Below are 20878 nucleotides of genomic sequence, written 5' to 3'. Positions count from 1 at the left end.
CATCGTCATCGTGTTTATGAATTTATTTATAGCGAACGATATACGCGATGTTTATAATTGTCCGCGTATAAGAATTCATATAAATAAATACATTCCAATGTACAACGTATATTATTACTTGTTTATTTATCACAGTATACATTTTAGTTGAGGAATATTTATCATAACTATTATAATAGCTTTTATACGAGTCCGAGGCCTAGCCCTATTAGCGAGCGATTGTTCCAGGGGCGGAAAGTCACTTAGTGACGTTGTGATCGAGCGCGTCGGGCCTAGCTAATATTAATAATATGACCTGAAATAAGCGGCTAACAAGAACTGTTATATACTTGCTTACAATTGTTTTGTTATTGATGAACAAACAAGCAATTAGATTGAATAACAAATTATTTATTCATTTTTTTTTGGGTAAAAACATGTACAAACTAGTACTGTATAATATAAATTAATAGTAATATTAAAATACAGTATTAATAAAATATAAAATAGGCCTAACATACAATAAATATTCAATTTTTAAGGTCTACCACATGACAATAACATAATTTACAGAGTATAGTGTAGTAGGTTTGCATTCAACATAAATATTTGTATTGTAATTCATAATCCTCTGCAACATACATATATTTGTAATTCAACATTTTGTTTTAAATAATTAAATTATAGTTTGGGTATGACAATGTCGGTAGGTACCGGTGTCATCTTTTTATCCACTTCACTCTCAGTTTGAAGTCACAAAGACAAAGAACTCTGCATCATCAACGATTCCTGAAAATAAATATTATTTAAAAAAAAATGTTAATGTCAAATGGAAGCTGTATTTTATTAATTAATTATTACAGTATTTGCTATTATTATTTATATAATCTAGGCCTACTAGTAACCTAGCTAGGCATCTATTGAGCCTAATAAATCAAATAATAAATGAAAAATTAAATAATAATATTAATACTGATTGAAAAAAAGTATTTTTTTGGGGGGATCAGATCACCAGGCCAGGCCGGCCAGGACCAATGATACTCGTAATCAGTACAACTTAACGACTATCGGATCAGCATCAACACAGTGTACAACACACGTCTCGCTATCGCCTATACTGACACACGTGTCTCGCGTTGCCGAAACCACGCTCACAGCTAGAAAATGTACCTACCTTTCGAGGCCTGAGAATACACCAACAAATTTTGAACAGGATAGAAATATATCATACTCGATTAAACTAATATTATTCTTGATAAAACAATTGATTATAATCTTTTTAATTTGTTGGGATGCACCTCCGACTATTCAGAAAATGGACAACAAAACAGTAGTCAAATCGTACCACATTTATAAATTTCACGAGTCCCGACTTCAGTCGCCGAATGTATTGTATTAGCTTCGGTTTCTTTGAAGGAAACCGATTGGTTATTCAATTATACTTATTAGGAAATGATTTTACCATAATAGGTAATGTTGGGCGGTTCTTAAATATTCATGAGAGCTTAAAATAAAACAGCACTTATTTGCTAGGCGACGAAAAATCGTGGTTTCAGTTTTCAACGATAGGTGGCGCTTCAAAATCGTCAATGCGGAAGTAAGTCGATTTTACACGATTTAACGGTCAAAACGCGAAGTGGCTTTCCCACTGGACAATACATCTTGAATATACTTACACAACAGGCCTATTGTGTATAGTACTGTAAATCTTATTATACATTAAGTCCCTATATATCATTTCGAACTCAATTATGTTTTTTTCGAGTTTCTTGTATATGAGGGAAAAGTTGAGCCTCAAGTTTGGCCCAGTAGACATACTAGCGCAAATTATAGCTCAACAAGGCTTTATGTTTTATTTATCCATGATAAAGAAAAAAAAAGTTCTGAAACATTTTAGACAACACAAGTAGAAATCATACAACATGTAAATAAACAGACTTTGTTATTTCTCCTTCTGTTATAATTATAACCCATACATGTAAGCCTTTCACAAAATATTGACAAACAATTTGTACATCACTGAATGCATTTTACGAGGCTTTTAACCATCCATGCATAACCTTATATTATATATATATTATAAATATCATTGGAGTCCGTCCTTTGAAAGAAACCGAACATTTTTTTTCACATTGCTGCCAAAGCCTACACGTATTAAGTTGAATTGCATAGGCCTAGTACCATAGTGGACAGGTGGTAAGTAACTTGTTGTATTATTTTTATTATGCCATATATGACAGCTTATGTTACTTATTTACACCAGGGTGAGACCAAGTGAGATTGGGTTGTTTTCCTCTTTCTCAAAAAGAAAATCTCGTCAGAATTTAATGTATAAATTTAAATTTCAGCGAGATGGGTGTTAATTTTGATTGCATTACTCGGCCTTTGAGTAACATTTATGGGCATTACGCCAGAGTAGTCTATCGATATCCACTACCGTTTCTTCTTTTACCGATCGTTGTCAGCCTAGTCCTGGGATCTGGTTGTTTACGAATTAAATTGTTCAACGACGTCGAGTTTTTATTTACACCAACTGACGCAGAATCTATAAAAAATAGGGATTATATTGATGATGTCTACAATGATAAACATGAAAATGGAATGACAGTTAGCCGCCAGTCTGCGTCCATTTCATACGGTCGAGTTATAATCGGCGGTGCTCAAAAACAGAATATCTTACAAACTAAAGAGTTCTTAGAAGTGATTCGAGTCCACGAAACCATTATGAACATCTCGATCACAAATGATGGTTTAAAATACACATTTAGTAATATTTGCCTCGCGTGGATGGGTCAATGTGAAAACAATGCAATACTGAAGATTTACAATTACGATGCCACGAGAGTACCGCTAATGATTATCAGCTACCCACTTACTGTCCTACAGACTGGAGAAATATTTGAAATCGGACACAACTTAGGAGGTGTGGAACTTGTCGGTGAAACTCCAATTGTGAAATCAACGAAGTATATAATGTTGTCTTACCATCATCTGGAGACGTCTGAAACCATCTCTGAACTTTGGGAGAAAGAGTTTCTAAAAGCCATGGAAGGATTTCATTCAGAAGTGATAAACATCGCACGTGACACGGCATCGACACTTGAAGACGAATTTACGGCAGCTACCTTCAGTGTTGTGCTATTGATACCAGTCGCTTTCTAGCTTATTGTGTCATTTTCAGTAATATCTTCAGCAACAATAGACTGGGTAGTGAATAAGCCTATTTTAATATTACTTGGTGTTCTTGCTGCAAATGGACTTGTAGTTTACTTTGAAGTGAAATTCACTCCTATAAGTGTATTGACTCCAATCATTATTATGGGTAAGATTACTTGACATTATATAAATACGGTAATTAATATTTATTTTATACAAAAATAAGCCTTGCAATAATGAGGTTTATTATTTCAGCTATTGGTATAGATGATGTGTATATATTAGTTGCTTCTTGGCGGAAAACAAATGTGCGTTCATCGGTTGAAGATCGTTTATCAGAAACATTATCAGAAGCAGCATTGTCCATCACTATCATCTCACTTACAGACTTCCTTGCATTTGCTGTTGGTTGCACCAGCGTATTTCCCGGAGTTGCCTATTTCTGTATTTACAATGCTGTTTTAATTGTATTTGTGTACATATATGTTTTAACATTCTTTCTTTCGTGTATGGTGATAACAGGACGAAGAGAAGCTGGTAATAAACATTGTATTACTTGGAAAAGGGTCGTTCATGTTGATGAAGCTCCTTCTTCACGTTAGAGACTTTTCTGTGCTGGAGGTCCGTCTAAAACTGTAGAAAGCTCCGATTCAGCTCACATTATGATGGCATTTTTTAGGGATTACTTTGGGCGTTCCGTTACTGGACAGACAAGTTCGAACCGCACTATTTTTCTCAACATACTTCAAAATCAATTTATAGTTCAAAATCAGTTTAAACAATTCGAACTTGACATAGTATTTAACAAAGACAGAACACTATAAAAAACTCGCGGTTCTTAATTGGTTCGATAAGACATCACGTGGGACTTGACACTTCAGAAGATGTGGAATTTATGGAGAATTTTAGAGAAATTGTTGCAGATTTTGGGTTTGAATCCTTTGCGTTTAGTCCATATTTTTTATTATATGACCAGTACAAAACTATTTTGCCGGCAACTCTTACCAATCTGGTAATTGCCTTGATTGCCATGATGATTGTTTCTATTCTGTTTGTTCCAAAACCAATCTGCTCCATCTGGATGGTTGTATCCATAGCTTCCATAGAGCTTGGAGTATTAGGGTTTATGCCATTTTGGGGAGTTCGTCTTGATACCATTTCTATGATTAATATTATTTTGTGTATAGGATTTAGTGTTGATTTTATAGCTCATATTTCGTACATATACACAGTGTCCCCGTCCCCCTCTCGTAACGATAAGCTTAATGACGCGTACTATACAATCGGGATGCCGATCTCGCTCTTACTTTGAATCCTCGTGCTAGTTAATTTTCCAACTGGAATTTTTATTTCATTTTTCAAAACACTGTTTCTAGTTATGATAATAGGTTTAATTCATGGGTTGTTTTTTCTACCTGTAGTTTTATCATTTTCACCGATAGTGTTTGAATCTATGGTAAAGTGTAAATCAGAAACTAAGATTAATAATTAAAAAATGAATGGCAATTCAGAAGCAATAATGAATAGCAACCATGAACATGTAAATGGAATCGTAGATGAGAACTCCCATAAAATTGAATTAAACGAGTTTAAATTAACCGAAAGCCCTGATACACACTCGATAGATTCAATTAATGCCACAAATCCAGCATTCATTGATACTTCAACCATTCTACATTTTACCACTCCGACAGTTTATATATGTATGAAGCAGGCCTGAACAGTACTTGAAATCTCTGTTTCGATACCACGCCTCATCACTTCAGTTAGGTTCTCACTAGGACGCAACGCAAGAACGTAACGCAATGTATCCATCATTATGACTCGGTCGAATTACTTTCCTTTCGCCTTAACATTCTTGCGTCGTTCGTCCAAATGGAAACAAAGCTTTCGCTTCGCGCCTCCCACTCTATTGCAATCAACATAATCTAGACATGGCGTTAAACCATTTTTAGTGGCGTGCAAGACTCTTATAGCTCACTATGTCGGTCGGTTGGTCGGTCGGTAAACACTAACTCAAATTTGAGCACGCGACTGTAGCCATCTATATGGCCTTGTTATTTTACAACTCACTAATAATAGCCAAGATAAACGACCACAAGTTTGTTAGTGTAGAATTTAAATCCTTATTTTGTTATATCCATTCATATATTGATTTGACAGAGATATAAATATTTGTTACAATATTAGTAAATTTTATTATTTAAATGACGTGGGCAGCTCATAAACATGTAGGATGGTTGTCAATCCTATCTCAAACTACTGTTTGTGTATGAATGGCTAGAATTTAAATCCGGCTATCTATTATTTGTTGGGGAAAACAACATGTTTATACTTTTATCATGTTTGCTGTTTATGTGCTATTTTGGTGATATCTAGTAATCTGCTGACATTTCCTATTATATTATTGTATTTCAAGGACATTAGAAACAATAAGAACTCTACCATCCGGTTACAGTATTACTCTGTCTAAATACCAACTAATATAATAGTACAATTTCCATCTAAAATATGAAAAAGAATTTGAGAAAGGCCAAACAAAAAAAAGGGACAGGTAGTTAATTGCCACATTTTTATTTTAAATTTTGAGGAAATTTTCAAATAAAATGTGGTAAATAACTTTGTTTTTTGTTACTCTTTTTGTTATTTTAGGTTGGTGGTGGGGGGGGGGGGGGAGGGGTGAAACAAGAGGTGCGTATTACCTATACAGCACATTCAATTTTGGAATAATAGTAGCCTAACAAATGGATTGAGTTCGAACAAAGACAAATGCCTGAAATATCCAATAATATAATACGGAATAATCAAGAACTTTAAAATTGTTGGTTACGAATAAAATATATATTTTTTAGAATAATATTAGATTATTATACGTTAATTTGTTGATGTTTAATACTTCATTGACAATTTTTCTAACAGAAATTAGTTTACATAATTTTAAGCTAAGATAATTATTTAAGTGGTGAACGCCTGAGGGCGTGCTTCTCTTCAAAGAATCTAAAATAAAAGATGGAGAAATTCATCGTTCTGGAAGTTTAGTTTTCTGCGTCAAATGTAACATACGACGCGTCAATTTGTTTTTTACACTGGTGTTTACGACAGAATTAATACAAGCGTAAAAGTACTGTTGAATGCAAGTTTTTTGTCATGGTATCAGGGCGCCCTCATTATTTTACCAAAGCTAAAAACTTTAACATGCGCAATCGAGTATTATATCATATCCTATCTTTTAGCCTAGCATGTATTCAACTGTATTATTATTCTCAATTTACCCACACAGCCATAATGTATATAAATATTTCAGATATCTTGCAGCAGCCTCCATTTCTTTCGATTGTTGAAAGTTGTCAGAGCTATTATATTGATGGCTCTGAAAGTTGTTATTACAGGGCGCCCTCATTATTGTACCACAGCTAAAAACTTTATCATGCGCGAGTATTATCTCATAATTATCCTCGTTTCAGCAGTCTATCCTTTAGCCTAGCATGTATGCAATAGTGTTATTATTTTAAATTTATCCTACATAGCCATAATTTACCATATTCAAAGATACATTATCCCCATGAAAAAAATAAAGATTTTTGTTTTGAATATGCGATTTTAATGTCACATAATCTTATCTTTTATAGGCTATACTTTTACACAACAGACCTAACTGTTTATAGTACTGTAAATCTTAATTATCCATAAAGTCCATATATATCATTTCATACCAATTATGCATCGTGGTTTTTCCGAGTTTCTTGCTTATATCAGGGAAAAAATGAGCCTCAAGTTTGGCCCAGTAGACCTAGCGCCGCGAATTACAGCTCAACAAAGCGTGTACTATTCATAACAAGCTTATGTTTTTGTATCAATGATAAAAGAAAAAATCCGCGATCCACAACAATTAATGTTCTTAAACATAGATTACAAAGGTAATAGAAATCATGCAGTCAGTGTGTAAAGACAGACTATCTCTCTGTAATAATTATAACCATGGAGGAAAAGTTATAACCACGCAAGCATTTCAGACAATATTGACAAACAATACATTGTATTACCCATCCATGCATAACCTGCTGACGACAATATTGTAATTGGAGTCCGTCCTTTGAAACTGTACTAGGAAGGGATGCATGAATATTTTTGTCGCATTGCTAAAGCCTACACGTATTAAGTTGAATTGCGTAGGTATAGTACCATAGTGGAAAGGTGGTAAGTAATAAGTTAAACTGTACTATGGGATAAGTTGAATTGCGTAGGTTTAGTACCATAGTGGAAAGGTGGTGAGTAACATGTTGTATTATTTCGTGTTCATGTTACTTGAGATTGTTTTTTCTTTCTCCCTGAAAAAGAAAATCTCATCAAAATTTATAATGTATCCATTTTGAATGAATGAAATAAATGTTTTTTTGATTGATTGGTTGATTGATTGATTGATGCATGTTCCCTTCCCCAAAAATAAATTTTTGTCTTCAGCCAAACGCAACTGTATCTCGACGATCTATAAGCATGGTACCATTTTCTGGCTATCCTATATTAAATATTAGACGTACCATTCATTTAATTTACTTCCGACTTTTTGAATTACTAATAACAAACTTAATTAAACCTTAGACATCATTACATGTCCATTTCACTTCATTAATTACTCTTGATTTATAACATCTTTACTAATAAAGAGTAAAAATACAATGTTCACTCTTTCCTGGTGTACTAACAATATCCTTATTTCGAATGGAATACGGTACCAGTGGTTGGATTTTATATTTTAAGTCAATAAGTTAAATTAAGTCTTAAGTTAAAAACTGCTTGATACCATGAGTCCGTTTTATCTTACAGAATGGACCACATTGAGCAACAAACTTAATTATTTCTAGTGGCCACTTGAATACCTTTACTAATATTTTTTTTTAATTTAATTTCAGCAAGATGGGTGTTCATTTTGATTGCATTACTCGGCCTTTGAGTAACACGTATGGACGTTACGCCAGAGTAGTCTATCAACATCCCCTGCCGTTTCTTCTTTTACCGATCGTTATCAGTCTAAGTCTTGGAACTGGTTGTTTACGAATTGAATTGTTCAACGACGTCGAGTATTTATTTACACCAACTGACGCTGAATCTATTGAAAATAGGGATTATATTGATGATGTCTACAATGATAAACATGAAAATGGAATGACAGTTAGCCGCCAGTCTGCGTCCATTTCATACGGTCGAGTTATAATCGGCGGTGCTCAAAAACAGAATATCTTACAAACTGAAGAGTTCATAGAAGTGATTCGAGTCCATGAAATCATTATGAACATCTCGATCACGAATGCTGGTTCAGAATACACATTTAGTAATATTTGCCTCGCGTGGATGGGTAACTGTGAAAACAATGCGATACTAGAGATTTACAATTACGATGCCACGAGAGTACCGCTAATTGCCATCAGCTACCCACTTACTGTCCTACAGACTGGAGAAATATTTGAAATCGGACACAACTTAGGAGGTGTGGAACTTGTCGGTGAAACTCCAATTGTGAAATCAACAAAGTATATAATGTTGTCTTACCATCTGGAGACGTCTGAAACCATCTCTGAACTTTGGGAGAAACAGTTTCTAAAAGCCATGGAAGAATTTCACTCAGAATTGATATACATCGCACGTGACACGGCATCGACACTTTCAGACGAATTTACGGCAGCCACCTTCAGTGTTTTGCCATTGATACCAGTCGCCGGCCTACTCATTGTGCTATTTTCGTTGATATCATCAGCAACAATGGACTGGGTTGTGAATAAGCCTATTTTAATATTACTTGGTGTGCTGTCTGCCGTCCTTGCAGGTCTTGCTGCAAATGGACTTCTATTGTATTTTGACGTGATATTTACTCCTATAAGTGCTTTGACTCCAATCATTATTATGGGTAAGATTAATAATTACCTAAATATGATATAGTTATATTTAGTAGACATTTGATACAAAATAACCGTTTCTATGATTGTGCTCAAAACAATTGGGAAGAACTATAATTGTTGCAAATTATTATTACTGTACTAATCGGTATTTTTATGTTAACAAGATCTAAATGATATCCCTTTTTAAAATTATTTCAGCTATTGGTATAGATGACGTGTATATATTGGTTGCTTCTTGGCGGAAAACAAATGTACGTTCATCGGTTGAAGATCGTTTATCAGAAACATTATCAGAAGCAGCATTGTCCATCACTATCACCTCCCTTACAGACTTCCTTGCATTTGCTGTTGGTTGCACCAGCGTATTTCCAGGAGTTGCCTATTTCTGTGTTTACAATGCTGTTTCAATTGTATTTGTGTACATCTACGTTTTAACATTCTTTCTTTCGTGTATGGTGATAACAGGACGAAGAGAAGCTGGTAATAAACATTGTATTACTTGGAAAAGGGTCGTTCCCGTTGATGAAGCTCCTTCTTCACGTTACAGACTTTTCTGTGCTGGAGGTCCTTCCAAAACTGTAGAAAGCTCAGATTCATCTCACATTATTATGGAATTTTTTAGGGATCACGTTGGGCCAATAATGGGGAAAACTTGGATGCAAATTGCTACACTTTTTGTGTATGCTATGTACATAGGTTTTTCAACGTGGGGTGTCAGCCAACTAAAACAAGGGTTAGATTTACGCGATATTGTTTTAAAAGATTCTTATCTGAAACAATTTCAAGATATAGAACAAAGTTATTTTCAAACTTTTGGTCCCTTAATACAAATAGTTTTCACAGAAGAAATTGAGTATTGGAAACCTGATGTAAACGAAAACATCATGAAATTACATAAACATTTAGAAACTAGTAAATATGGGTTAAACTCCGAATACTTTACAGATTCCTGGATTCGATCGTTTAACGAATACCTTTCCGTTACTGAACAGACAAGTTCTAACCGCACTACTTTTCTCAACATACTTCAAAATCAATTTCTTGTACAAAGTAAGTTTAAAGAATTCGAACTTGACATAGTATTTAACGAAGACAGAACACGTATAACAAACTCGCGGTTCTTAATTGGTTCGATAAGACATCACGTGGGAATTGACACTTCAGAAGATGTGGAATTTATGAAGAATTTTAGAGAAATTGTTGCAGATTTTGGGTTTAAATCTTTTGCGTTTAGTACAATTTTTTTATTATATGACCAGTACAAAACTATTTTGCCGGCAACTCTTACCAATCTGGTAATTGCCTTGATTGCTATGATGATTGTTTCTATTTTGTTTGTTCCAAAACCAATCTGCTCCATCTGGGTGGTTGTATCCATAGCCTCCATAGAGCTTGGAGTATTAGGGTTTATGACATTTTGGGGGGTTCGTCTTGATACCGTCACAATGATTAATATTATTTTGTGTATAGGATTTAGTGTTGATTTTACAGCTCATATGTCGTACGTATACACAGTGTCCCCTTTCCCATCTCGTAACGATAAGCTTATTGACGCGTACTATACAATCGGTATGCCGATCTCGCAAGCTGCAATCTCTACCTTACTCGGTATCCTCGTGCTAGTTAATTCCCCAACTGGAATTTTTATTTCATTTTTCAAAACACTATTTCTAGTTATAACAATAGGTTTAATTCATGGGCTGTTTTTTCTACCTGTTGTTTTATCTCTTTCACCGATAGAAGTGTTTAAATCTATGATGAAGTGTAAATCAGAAACTAAAATTAATAAGTCAAAATTGAATGGCAATTTAAAAGCAATAATGAATGACAATTGTGAACATGTATACGGAATCGTAGATGAAATTAACGGCCATAACATTGAAAAAATTGAATTAAATGAATCTGAATTATCTAAAAGCCCTGATATACCACCAGTAGCCGTAAATCCAGCATTTATTGATACTTCAACCAGTATACATTTTACCACTTCGAAAGTTTTTGTATAAATTAAAAAATAATTACAGTACTTAAAATCTATTTTAATACCACTCATCACTAAGGCTTGATTCCCACCATAGCTTGGTTCTCCCACTGGGACGCAACGCAAGGATGTACGCGCAACGCAAGCGAGTTGACCAATGACAAGCCACTGTTTGAATAATCCATCACTTGTGATTGGTCAAATCACTTACGTTACGTTGTTGCGTTACGTCTCTAGTGAGAACCAAGCTTTAGCAATCACAAGTACGTTGCGTCCAACAAGTGGTTAAAGTGCCACATCCACTTGCTCTCACCACACTTAATATATAATCTAGGCATAGAATTAAAAATATATTCCAGCCATTTTAAAACCTAGGCCTAAAAGTAGTAGGAGTAAAGTGCATCATATCAAACTTTTTTTGTTATATACTGTACATTCATTGAGTTGACAATGATACAAAGTATTTCTGTCAACGTTTGTTATATTACAGAGTAGTAATTGAAAAACGTATTCAAACTTGTATTTTGCGTGGGGACTTCATAAAACTAATGTACGAAGGCGGTCAACCAACCGTACCAAATAATTAGTGTATGAATGGATGGAATTCAAATCCTGTATTGTCTATCTATATTGTTGGGCACACAATTCCTTATTTTTACCATGGACCTACAATTTACGGTCCATGTTATTGTTGTTTCTGTGCTATTTACATGATAGCAGTAATCTGCCGAATATTTTTATTATAGGTGACTAAATGGATCCCAAGGACGTGGGAAAACCAAAGTCAATTTTTTTTACTGACTTGAGTAGCCATAATAATCTTTTTTTTACTGACTTGAGTAGGCATAATAAGCTTTCATTATGTAACTTTCATTGAAGGTGTACTGTTGTTTGTTGTGTGGTGCACAGGGGCCACAAGTAAAGTCAGATCTACAACGTGTTGTAAGTATGCATCACGTGTCATTGGATACCTCCACGATTGGAAATGATCAGAGTTCTATTGAATCCGTTTTTGAAAATCGATGATTAATTAAGAAAACACATTCTATATTGCAATATTCTATTCATTTCATGCATAATGTATTTGGAGTGGTATGTAGCGGTAGACAAATATTAGGTTTCATGACAGCTTTTATCCAGCTGCCAATCATGCACTGAATGCTTGTCAGTATACCGTACGAGAGTGATGTGATACTTTAACTGTGTTTGTTAGTCTTTCATTTAGGCTGCTTATCAGAGCAAACATAATTTCTATGTATTTATATGCAAATGACAATAAATGGAAGTAATTTTCCAAAAACATCCACAACAAAATTAGAAAAACAAACAAAAATGCTACAAGGTTTTTATAATTGAATTGCCAACCAGTGCCGTATTCAGGATTCGGGAATTGCCAATTTGCCGACAAAATTAGTGTCATTACCTGTACATACACCTGATCAATATATGTTCTAGGATTGCATTATAGTCATGTTGTCTTGATAACGATGCAAAATTAGAACCAAATTAAACATTATCTGTTAGTATGTTGTATTAATATTACAATAAAGAAAAAATTACGAAAATCTGACTTGTAGTTTTTCGAAATATAGGGTCTAAAACATCGCCGAAAATGATCGTTTTTAGCCAACGAAAGAAGTAAAACAATTTGCGGCCCAGTCGACAATTCTATTAACTACGCCATTTTTGGTTAAAGTAATTACATATAATTACGTTTTTTAGTAATTTATTTTATATATTACCATTGCAAATATCAATAAAACATGTTAATAAATGCTTATAAAATATATAAAGTTGTTTACTTAAAGATGTATTGTCCCCCTGAAAAATATTTTTTTTTTATTTTTTGTTGTTGAATATGCCATTTTAATGTCACATAATAGTTAGTGAATTCGATCAAAAATTCGATTGAAAATTTTTTATTTACCTGAAAAAACTGGAATTTAAAGCAAAAAATGGTCAAATTAGCTGCCAGCCAATGGATTTTTGGATGAATTTATCATGTTATTTTATAAGTGAAAACATTATTTTTTTCCGTTTTTTTTCCTACGGGAGTGATCACTTCTTTAAAACTACAAAATAACCTATTCAAAGTCGGGTGTCACGAAACCTAAGACCACGAAAGCTCAGACCCCCTAAGACCTAAGATCACGAAAGCTAAGACCCAACACCTAAGATTACAAATATTTATCTTTCGCACCTGCCTTGTATTTTAACTCCCAACATTTATTCTGAATACCACACCTTAGAATTGGCACTTTCATGAAAAAGAATCACATAAAAAGTAACAAATACATTTTTAAATTGATGATTTTACAGACGTTTTTCTCGCACACAAAATGACTAGCCTACAGTACAGTAGGCCTACCCCATGGGCCATGTTCAATGTTTTTGTTTCTATGGAACGTCAAAAGAGCAAAAATTATATAGAGGGCTGAAAACTCTGTGGAGTCCATCTAGAGTGTAGATGGAACAATGTAAAATTAAAATTGTAATGATAATAGTATAATCATGCAAGTACGAAGAAATAAATACTGGCAAATAAATTTTTATTTAAAAATCATGATAAGTTTTTTTGTTTCGTTTTCTTTCTGTTTTTATACTTGTACTATTATTGTTGCTCTTTTGGCGCTCCATAGAAACAAAAACATTGAGCATGGGGAGCTCGATGAGTTACATTAGTATTACAGTATACAAAGAAACACATCTGTAAAATCATCAATTTAAAGGATTTATTTATTTGTTATTATGTGTTTCTCCTTCTGAAAGTACTTATAAGTCCTAATTTTAAAGTGTGGTGTTCAGGATAAAGTTAGTCAACAAATTTGGAGTCAAAATACAAGAAAGGCAGGTGCGTAAGAAAAACATCCTCTGAACCAACACAATGGAGTAAATATATACCAACAAACAACCCGTCAAGTTTGTTTGTTGTAAAGAAAAAATATACATTTACTCAACGGGCGAAAATAATGTGAGTTTATCTATGTTTTGCGGTAGTATTAAATTATATTTATGGTAATAAATGAAACCTACTTAGTTTAAAATTATGTATGGATAAACAAGTATTGTTTTTAAGCTGTAGTAGGCCTATATCTTAGTATTTGTAATCTTAGGTGTTGGGTCTTAGATTTCGTGATCTTAGGTCTTATTAGGGGGTCTGAGCTTTCGTGGTCTTAGGTTTCGTGACACCCATTCAAAGTCTGATTTAATTTTTCGGGGACAATACATCTTTAACTGAATTCGGATAAATTCATTGCTCTAACTCTTTGTAGTAACGATCAGAGAGACCATGTGAGTTCATGGTAGGCCTACTGTACACGCGCGAGAGAAAACATTCGGTGATTCGCATCAACCAATAAAATCAAATCAGCCAGAATGTCAATCACGGGAAAGCTCAGCGTTGATTGGCTTACGATGACATTATCTCACAAAATGGTGGCTTTGTAGTTATATCACGGAATATTCTGTTCCAAAAAATGAAATGTACATGGATATTTGTTATGGTATGTGTGCTTTTTCTTTAAAAAATTTGAATAATAAGGCCTCATATCGAGAAAAAAACGGGTTTTTGGCACTTATAATAAATATATCGTAGAGAAAAAAGCACATGGCATGTGGAACTATATAATCTTAGCGTAGGATACAATACAATACAATACAATTTAATGGAATCACAATTGTGTAACAGTGGCACACGTTAGACAATACCTAACGGTGCATCCAAAGCAAAATTAAAAAGAAAAAGCAAAATAACATGACGAATAAGAGATTTAGTCTCACTGATGAAGTAGCTCAACTACTAGGAAGACATACCAATCCCAGGTCATGATAGGCTCAACTGCAAAAACAAGGTTGAATAGGGTAAGGTCAGCGGCGGACCGTTCACAGACTTTTTAGTAAACAATCTAGCGCGTACGGCCGTACGTGCTAGATGAAAAGATATTTTAACCATTTTATACGTGTTTGGTTAGATGTAATGAAAATAAAAAATGGAATAATATGATATGTAAATAAACAAACACTCAAAAGAATTGTTTACAGTTCAATTATTGTCAGAATAATTAATAGTTTATTGTTATTTGCCTAACTTTATTTTTTTTCCCCGGCACCTTTGTTTGCCGACGACGGACGCGATGATGTGCCGACGGACACCAAATCGGGCCCCGGCCCGCGATTTTTTTTTTCGTACATAAGTTGGGGACCCCTCATGAAACGTCACAAAATAAACATGAATAATTCATCAGTTAAATTTGTTGTTCCGTGTGCACCCAAGCGTATAGCAACAAGAAGTGATTACACAACTGCGATACGATACTTTCTACAGTAGGCCTAGGATTCTAAGTCAATTCACGTGATTGCCTTCGCGCACTCTTCTTCACACAAAATGTGTCGAGTCGAGGCTAATCGACAGCTAGGCAAGACATTAAACTAAGTAGTAATTCATTGGACATAGCCCAAAGAAAGCTTAGACCCACAAGAATAAAGAATGTGTATAATTGTGTACTGTATTTTTTTTAATTCTGCTATTTTATTATCAAACAATATGCATGTGTTATGCGCGATTTGAACGATTTGCGCAATTTGAAATTGCGCAAAGAATTCTTGCGCAATTTAAAATTGCGCAAGGATTTTTTTGCGCAATTTCAAATTGCGCAATCAACTTGCGCAATTTCAAATTGCGCAAGAAAATCTTTGCGCAATTTTAAATTGCGCTGCACAATTTGTAAATTGCGCAAGATAGTTCTTGCGCAATATGACACCTTTGCGCAATTTGAAAACGAACTGTAAATTTTCCCATACATGGCTAGGCTAGGCCTAGGCAGAGGAGTTTAAAATTTAGAATAAGACCATTTCAATGAAGATAATGTTAATACTCACTTTTTAAGTTTTTAATATTAGTTTAAGCTAGGCCATGTAACCTAGTCAGTATCAGTAGTCCAGACCCTAGCTAGGCTAGAGTAGTATAGCCGGCCGCCCGCGCCGCGCCCGCCTGGTGGAATACCACCGCTTCGTTTTCCTTCGTCGGTTCTTCGACGGTATGCTAACTTATAACAATATTTGCACTACTAAAATAAGGAAATGCGATATTTATCTTTAATTTTGAATCATTCTTAGAAATTACTATAAAAATATGGGTGTGCATGATTTCACAATCTGTCGAAAAACCTTGCGCAATTTGCAGATTACTTGCGCAATTTAATACGTTGCTTGCGCAATTTGAAACACATGTTTCAATTCAAATTGCGCAAGGATTTTTTTTGCGCAATTTCAAATTGCGCAAATCGTTCAAATTGCGCATAACACGTACTCAAAGGAACTTTAAAAATGCGCGTATATATGAACACATGAGATGGGAAGATTTGACCCACGAGAATAAAAAATGTATTTTTGTGTAATGTTTATTGTTTAATTTTGCTGACTTATTACTCGGATTGTGTCATACCAAAGATAGTGTAACTATCTTTGGTCATACCTAACACACACACGTCACACACACCCACACAGCTACTACTAGAATAGACATGGGTTTAGAGACTAATAATTAGGCCTAATAGTATTAATAGAAACTATAATTTTAACAAGTAATTCTTTAGTAATAAATTATTTTAAAAACACCATAAACTAAAGGCTGATTATTTCGACAATCCACACAAAACGCCGCTATTCTATTATGAAATCGTACGCCGCAACAACAGCGGAGATAGGCCTAGAATCGTAGCGCACTTGTGTAATCACTTCTTGTTGCTATACGCTTGGGTGCACACGGAACAAGAAAATTTAACTGATGAATTATTCATGTTTATTTTGTGACGTTTCATGAGGGGGTCCCCAACTTATGTACGAAAAAAAAAATCGCCCCCGGCCCCTCCACTGGATACGCCACTGTTGCCAAACCAACAGTGTACAGTAGGGCTAAATTAAAAAAAAAAATTACATGCGGTTATGGAATTTTAAATTTTGATTTGTTAAGCCTAACAAAATGCCTGAAAACAAATATCAATATAAACATACCATAAGAATTTGAAAATTGTTGTGCAAAAATAAAATGTGTATTTTCAGAATAATACACCAATTGTATATTTTTGTAATAATATAGTTTGTTGTTTTTTAAAAAACGGTAGCAATGGCAACATTCTAGTGAAAACCTAACATTAACAATGAGTAAACATAAATTGTTGGTACATTTTGAATCACTACGACTGGGAAGCGCACTCGGGTAAAGTTTAGTCATTTACATCAAAGAATATAATATTGTTTTTACATATAAAATCATAATTATGGACGATGAGGGCACGCTTCCCTTTTAAAAAAGAAAACAAAAGATGGAGAAATTCATCGGTCTGGAAGTTTTGTTTGCTGCGTCAAATGTTCGGTCAAAATACGACGCGTCAGTTTGTTTTTTACACTGGTGTTTATTACAGAATCAATACAAGTGTAAAGGTTTATTAAATGTAAGTTTTTGTTCTTATCTAAATAGCCTAGAGGCTAGTCCCGGATCCGTCCGAACCCCTACCCACCCAGGCCTAGCCGGCCTAGTATGTATGCTAGGTTAGGCTAGGCTAGGCCTAGGCTAGTTAAGGTCGCCCGGGGAAATCCCCACTAAGTAGGGCATAGCCAATATCTTGTATTGCATAATTGCATGTTTTAGAGATGGCATAATATTATCTACAGTAGCCTCTAAGTATTATTATTATTTAACTTGTATAAGAATTAGCCTAGACCAAAGAATCGTACGGTATACACTAGTTACTATTAGTATTTGTGGTTAGCCTAAATAATGCTCACCACCTAGGCCTACCTTATAAGACTAGTACGCTATTTCATTTATATTTTGGAGTAATGCATTTTAATTTTGATGTAATATTGCAATAGAATAGAAAAACTAAATTACACAGTTGACTAAATGTTTTAAGAATGAAGATGAAACTCCACTAAAACTGAGTGAGTTACTACCAGGCGGATGGAATAATGACAATGATTTGTATACATTAATGTATCAGTCAGAATCTACTGAAGATTTCATCTTGAAAATACTACGAGTTGAAGATACTCTGTTGGTCAACATCCAGGTATTAATATTTTTAATTATTATTTTTAATCAAGATAACTTTGTTTTTAAGCCTGGACATTTTTTATCAGTTTTTAAATATATATTCTCCCCTAAAAAATATATTTTTTTAAATATTTTGGTTTTTATGCCATTTTAATGATGTCATAATATTAAATTATTCACTTTGACCAAAAACTGGATCGAAAACAACATTATTTTCCTGAAAATGTAATTTAAAGCAAGAAAATACCTAATTATAATTAACTGCTTCTTAAGTTTGTCTTAAGTGAAATAAATATCTTTGTTGATTTTTCTACAGAAGTGAATAACTTTATTAAAACTGCAAAATGGCCTATCCATGTCTAATATTATTAATATTTATTTTTCAGGTTTTAAGGGACAATATATCTTAAAGTAATATTTTATTGGTAAAAATGTGTAATTCATAAATGTTTTGTGTCTTGTTTCCAGAGATTAAAGGATGATAAGGTCTGCAGTTGGTCCTTTGAAACAAGTAATTTTGTTAATGAAAGTAGCAATTGGTGTTTTGAAGGGTAAGTTTGAATTAATAAATTTTCTACAATATTATTTACCATGAATTCAGTATCTCAGTATATATATAACTCATCATTATTGAAATTTATTACCAAATACGCAAATTTTTACTATATATTTCTTTCTACATAACATAATTTTGCAATATTATGCTTTCATAATTTGTTGATAATAAATTAGGTGAAAAAACATTTATTTTTGCTGATACCAACCAGTGATTTATAATTTTTTTTAGTACATACAAAAACTTATCAAAGCTCCAAAAAGAACTTGAACAAAATCTGACACAAGTGTTTAAAACAGAAAAGAAAAAATCAGGCGAAAACTGTAGTAGCAGTTTACTGGAAGATTCACAATCAAGAAACAATAGAGAGGATTCACATTATATTCATAGGTAAGTAGACACATAACAATAGGCATGCTTAGACTTAAGCTCTGTTTACACTATCAAACTTTATGTGATGTGCCCATAAAAAGACACGAGGACATCATATAACTACCTTATTTGGGCATATCACATTTGTTAATAATAGTGAGTGAAGACAGAGCTTTCGTTATTCACCCAGATAAAGTTTGTTTCATAGACATGTTTACTGATGATAACTTTGTCGGGTAGGATACACTACACATGTGATATGATTCTGTATAGAGTATATACTAACTAATCTACCATGAGTCAGTGTGTGGGAATCTTACCGATGTATATTGAAGCATAAGCTATATCTACACTATCAAACTTTATGTGACAAAAAAAATGTGATGTGCCCATATATGGACATGATGATGTGCCCATATATGGACATGATGATGTCATAACACTACCATATTTGGGCATATCTCCATAATATTTAAGCACATTACACTTTTTTTGTCAATCTAGTTTGATAGTGTAGACAGATCTTTACAAATATAAATATTATTTTTTTTTGTAGACAAGGTGTACCGCACAGACAACCTGACCCATATTCTATGGGGGTACCTCGTCTAGACCCGTTCTCTGTTGGGGTATCTGACTTGGATCCATTTTCAAGTCATTCGTCTGGTATGTTAATGGATCCAGCAAGGAGTGGATTGGGAATACAACCATTACCAAACAGGATGCCAAGGTATGACATACCTAATACAAACAAGAAACTATCATATATTTCATCATCATGTGTGCCATCTTTCGATTATTATATTTAAATAATGATGATGTGCCCATATATGGACATGATGATGTTATACCACTACCATATTTGGGGATATCACTACCATATTTAGGCACATAACACTTTTTTTTGTCAAACTAGTTTAATAGTGTAGACAGAGCTTTATAGTGTAAAAACTAACAAATACTGATTAGTACTCCTGTATTCATTGATTATATATATTCATTGTTTTTGTCACAGAGGATCAGGACTTCCTGGAGCAAGATTTGATCCTGTGGCACCGATAATGAACTACCAAACACCAAATCCAGACCATTTACCACCTCCTGGATTTGATGATATGTACACATAGCACAGCCTCCAGCTTGGCGTTACCACTTGTACACATAGCACAGCATAGCATGGATCCTTATGGATATGTTACCTACAAGAGTTGAACAATCATTAAACATGATTAACTTTGACCTACAATTTTTAATATACAAAATATAGTTTTGTTTTATTGAACCTTTAAAATGGACATGAAAAGGATTTTTATTTCTTTTATTTGAAAATTATTCATTATTCATGAATACAACATGACAACCACATCGCATGAGTACATTATCTTCTTTGGGATTTTATGGCTCTAACTATGACTGTGGCAGGAGTGTCGTCTTGTTATCATCGCAATTGAGGACAACAAACACTAATTACAGGATTTGTAATTGAGGCAAACATGAGCACGACGCTATGCAACTCCATCTATCTAATCTATTTGACTACAGTATACATAGTTTGTATACAATTTATTACAGATGTGGGTTTTGGCATCATTGTTTCATGTACAGTATTAGTTGTGTAGTTATATTAATGATATATAAAGCAATTATTTAGAAAGTAATATATGAACAGAAATTTATATTAGAATGTGTCCTGTTTTAGTTACTAGATTAGAATTGATAACGACTAGTTTAATCAATTATTTATTAATTATTTTCTGACTGCTGAAATGAAACGTATTATCAGAAGACATTTTATCAAGTAATATTAATTTCGAACAAATAAGATCATTATTCATAATGAACTTGGAAGTTTTAGCAAAGAACTCATTTTTATTAAAGAGCGCCCT

The 20878-nt window shown here is 33.8% G+C and overlaps 2 protein-coding genes and 1 long non-coding RNA gene across 3 annotated transcripts; 2 read left to right on the top strand and 1 right to left on the bottom strand.

Moving 5' to 3' along the window:
- Nucleotides 1–107: 107 nt before the first annotated feature.
- Nucleotides 108–1624, bottom strand: LOC140039672 (uncharacterized). The gene is made up of 2 exons (XR_011842552.1): nt 1154–1624; nt 108–768 (listed from the first exon to the last, which is right to left on the bottom strand). It is a non-coding gene; the product is annotated as an uncharacterized lncRNA (long non-coding RNA).
- A 6425-nt stretch (nt 1625–8049) lies between these two features.
- LOC140045050 (patched domain-containing protein 3-like) lies at nt 8050–11035 on the top strand. Its single transcript, XM_072089784.1, has 2 exons — nt 8050–9037; nt 9228–11035. The coding sequence occupies exons 1-2, from the start codon at nt 8050–8052 to the stop codon at nt 11033–11035; spliced, it is 2796 nt and encodes a 931-aa protein (XP_071945885.1).
- A 6291-nt stretch (nt 11036–17326) lies between these two features.
- On the top strand, nt 17327–20869 carry LOC140039319 (proteasome inhibitor PI31 subunit-like). Its single transcript, XM_072084925.1, has 6 exons — nt 17327–17462; nt 17925–18080; nt 18533–18615; nt 18852–19010; nt 19549–19722; nt 20008–20869. Exons 1-6 carry the CDS (start codon nt 17334–17336, stop codon nt 20117–20119), a joined length of 813 nt encoding a protein of 270 aa, XP_071941026.1. The 5' UTR covers nt 17327–17333; the 3' UTR covers nt 20120–20869.
- Nucleotides 20870–20878: the final 9 nt, after the last annotated feature.

Source organism: Antedon mediterranea, chromosome 1 (genome assembly GCF_964355755.1).
Source record: "Antedon mediterranea chromosome 1, ecAntMedi1.1, whole genome shotgun sequence".
NCBI classification, from domain to species: Eukaryota; Metazoa; Echinodermata; class Crinoidea; order Comatulida; family Antedonidae; genus Antedon; species Antedon mediterranea.
This window is presented reverse-complemented; position numbering and strand designations above follow the sequence as displayed.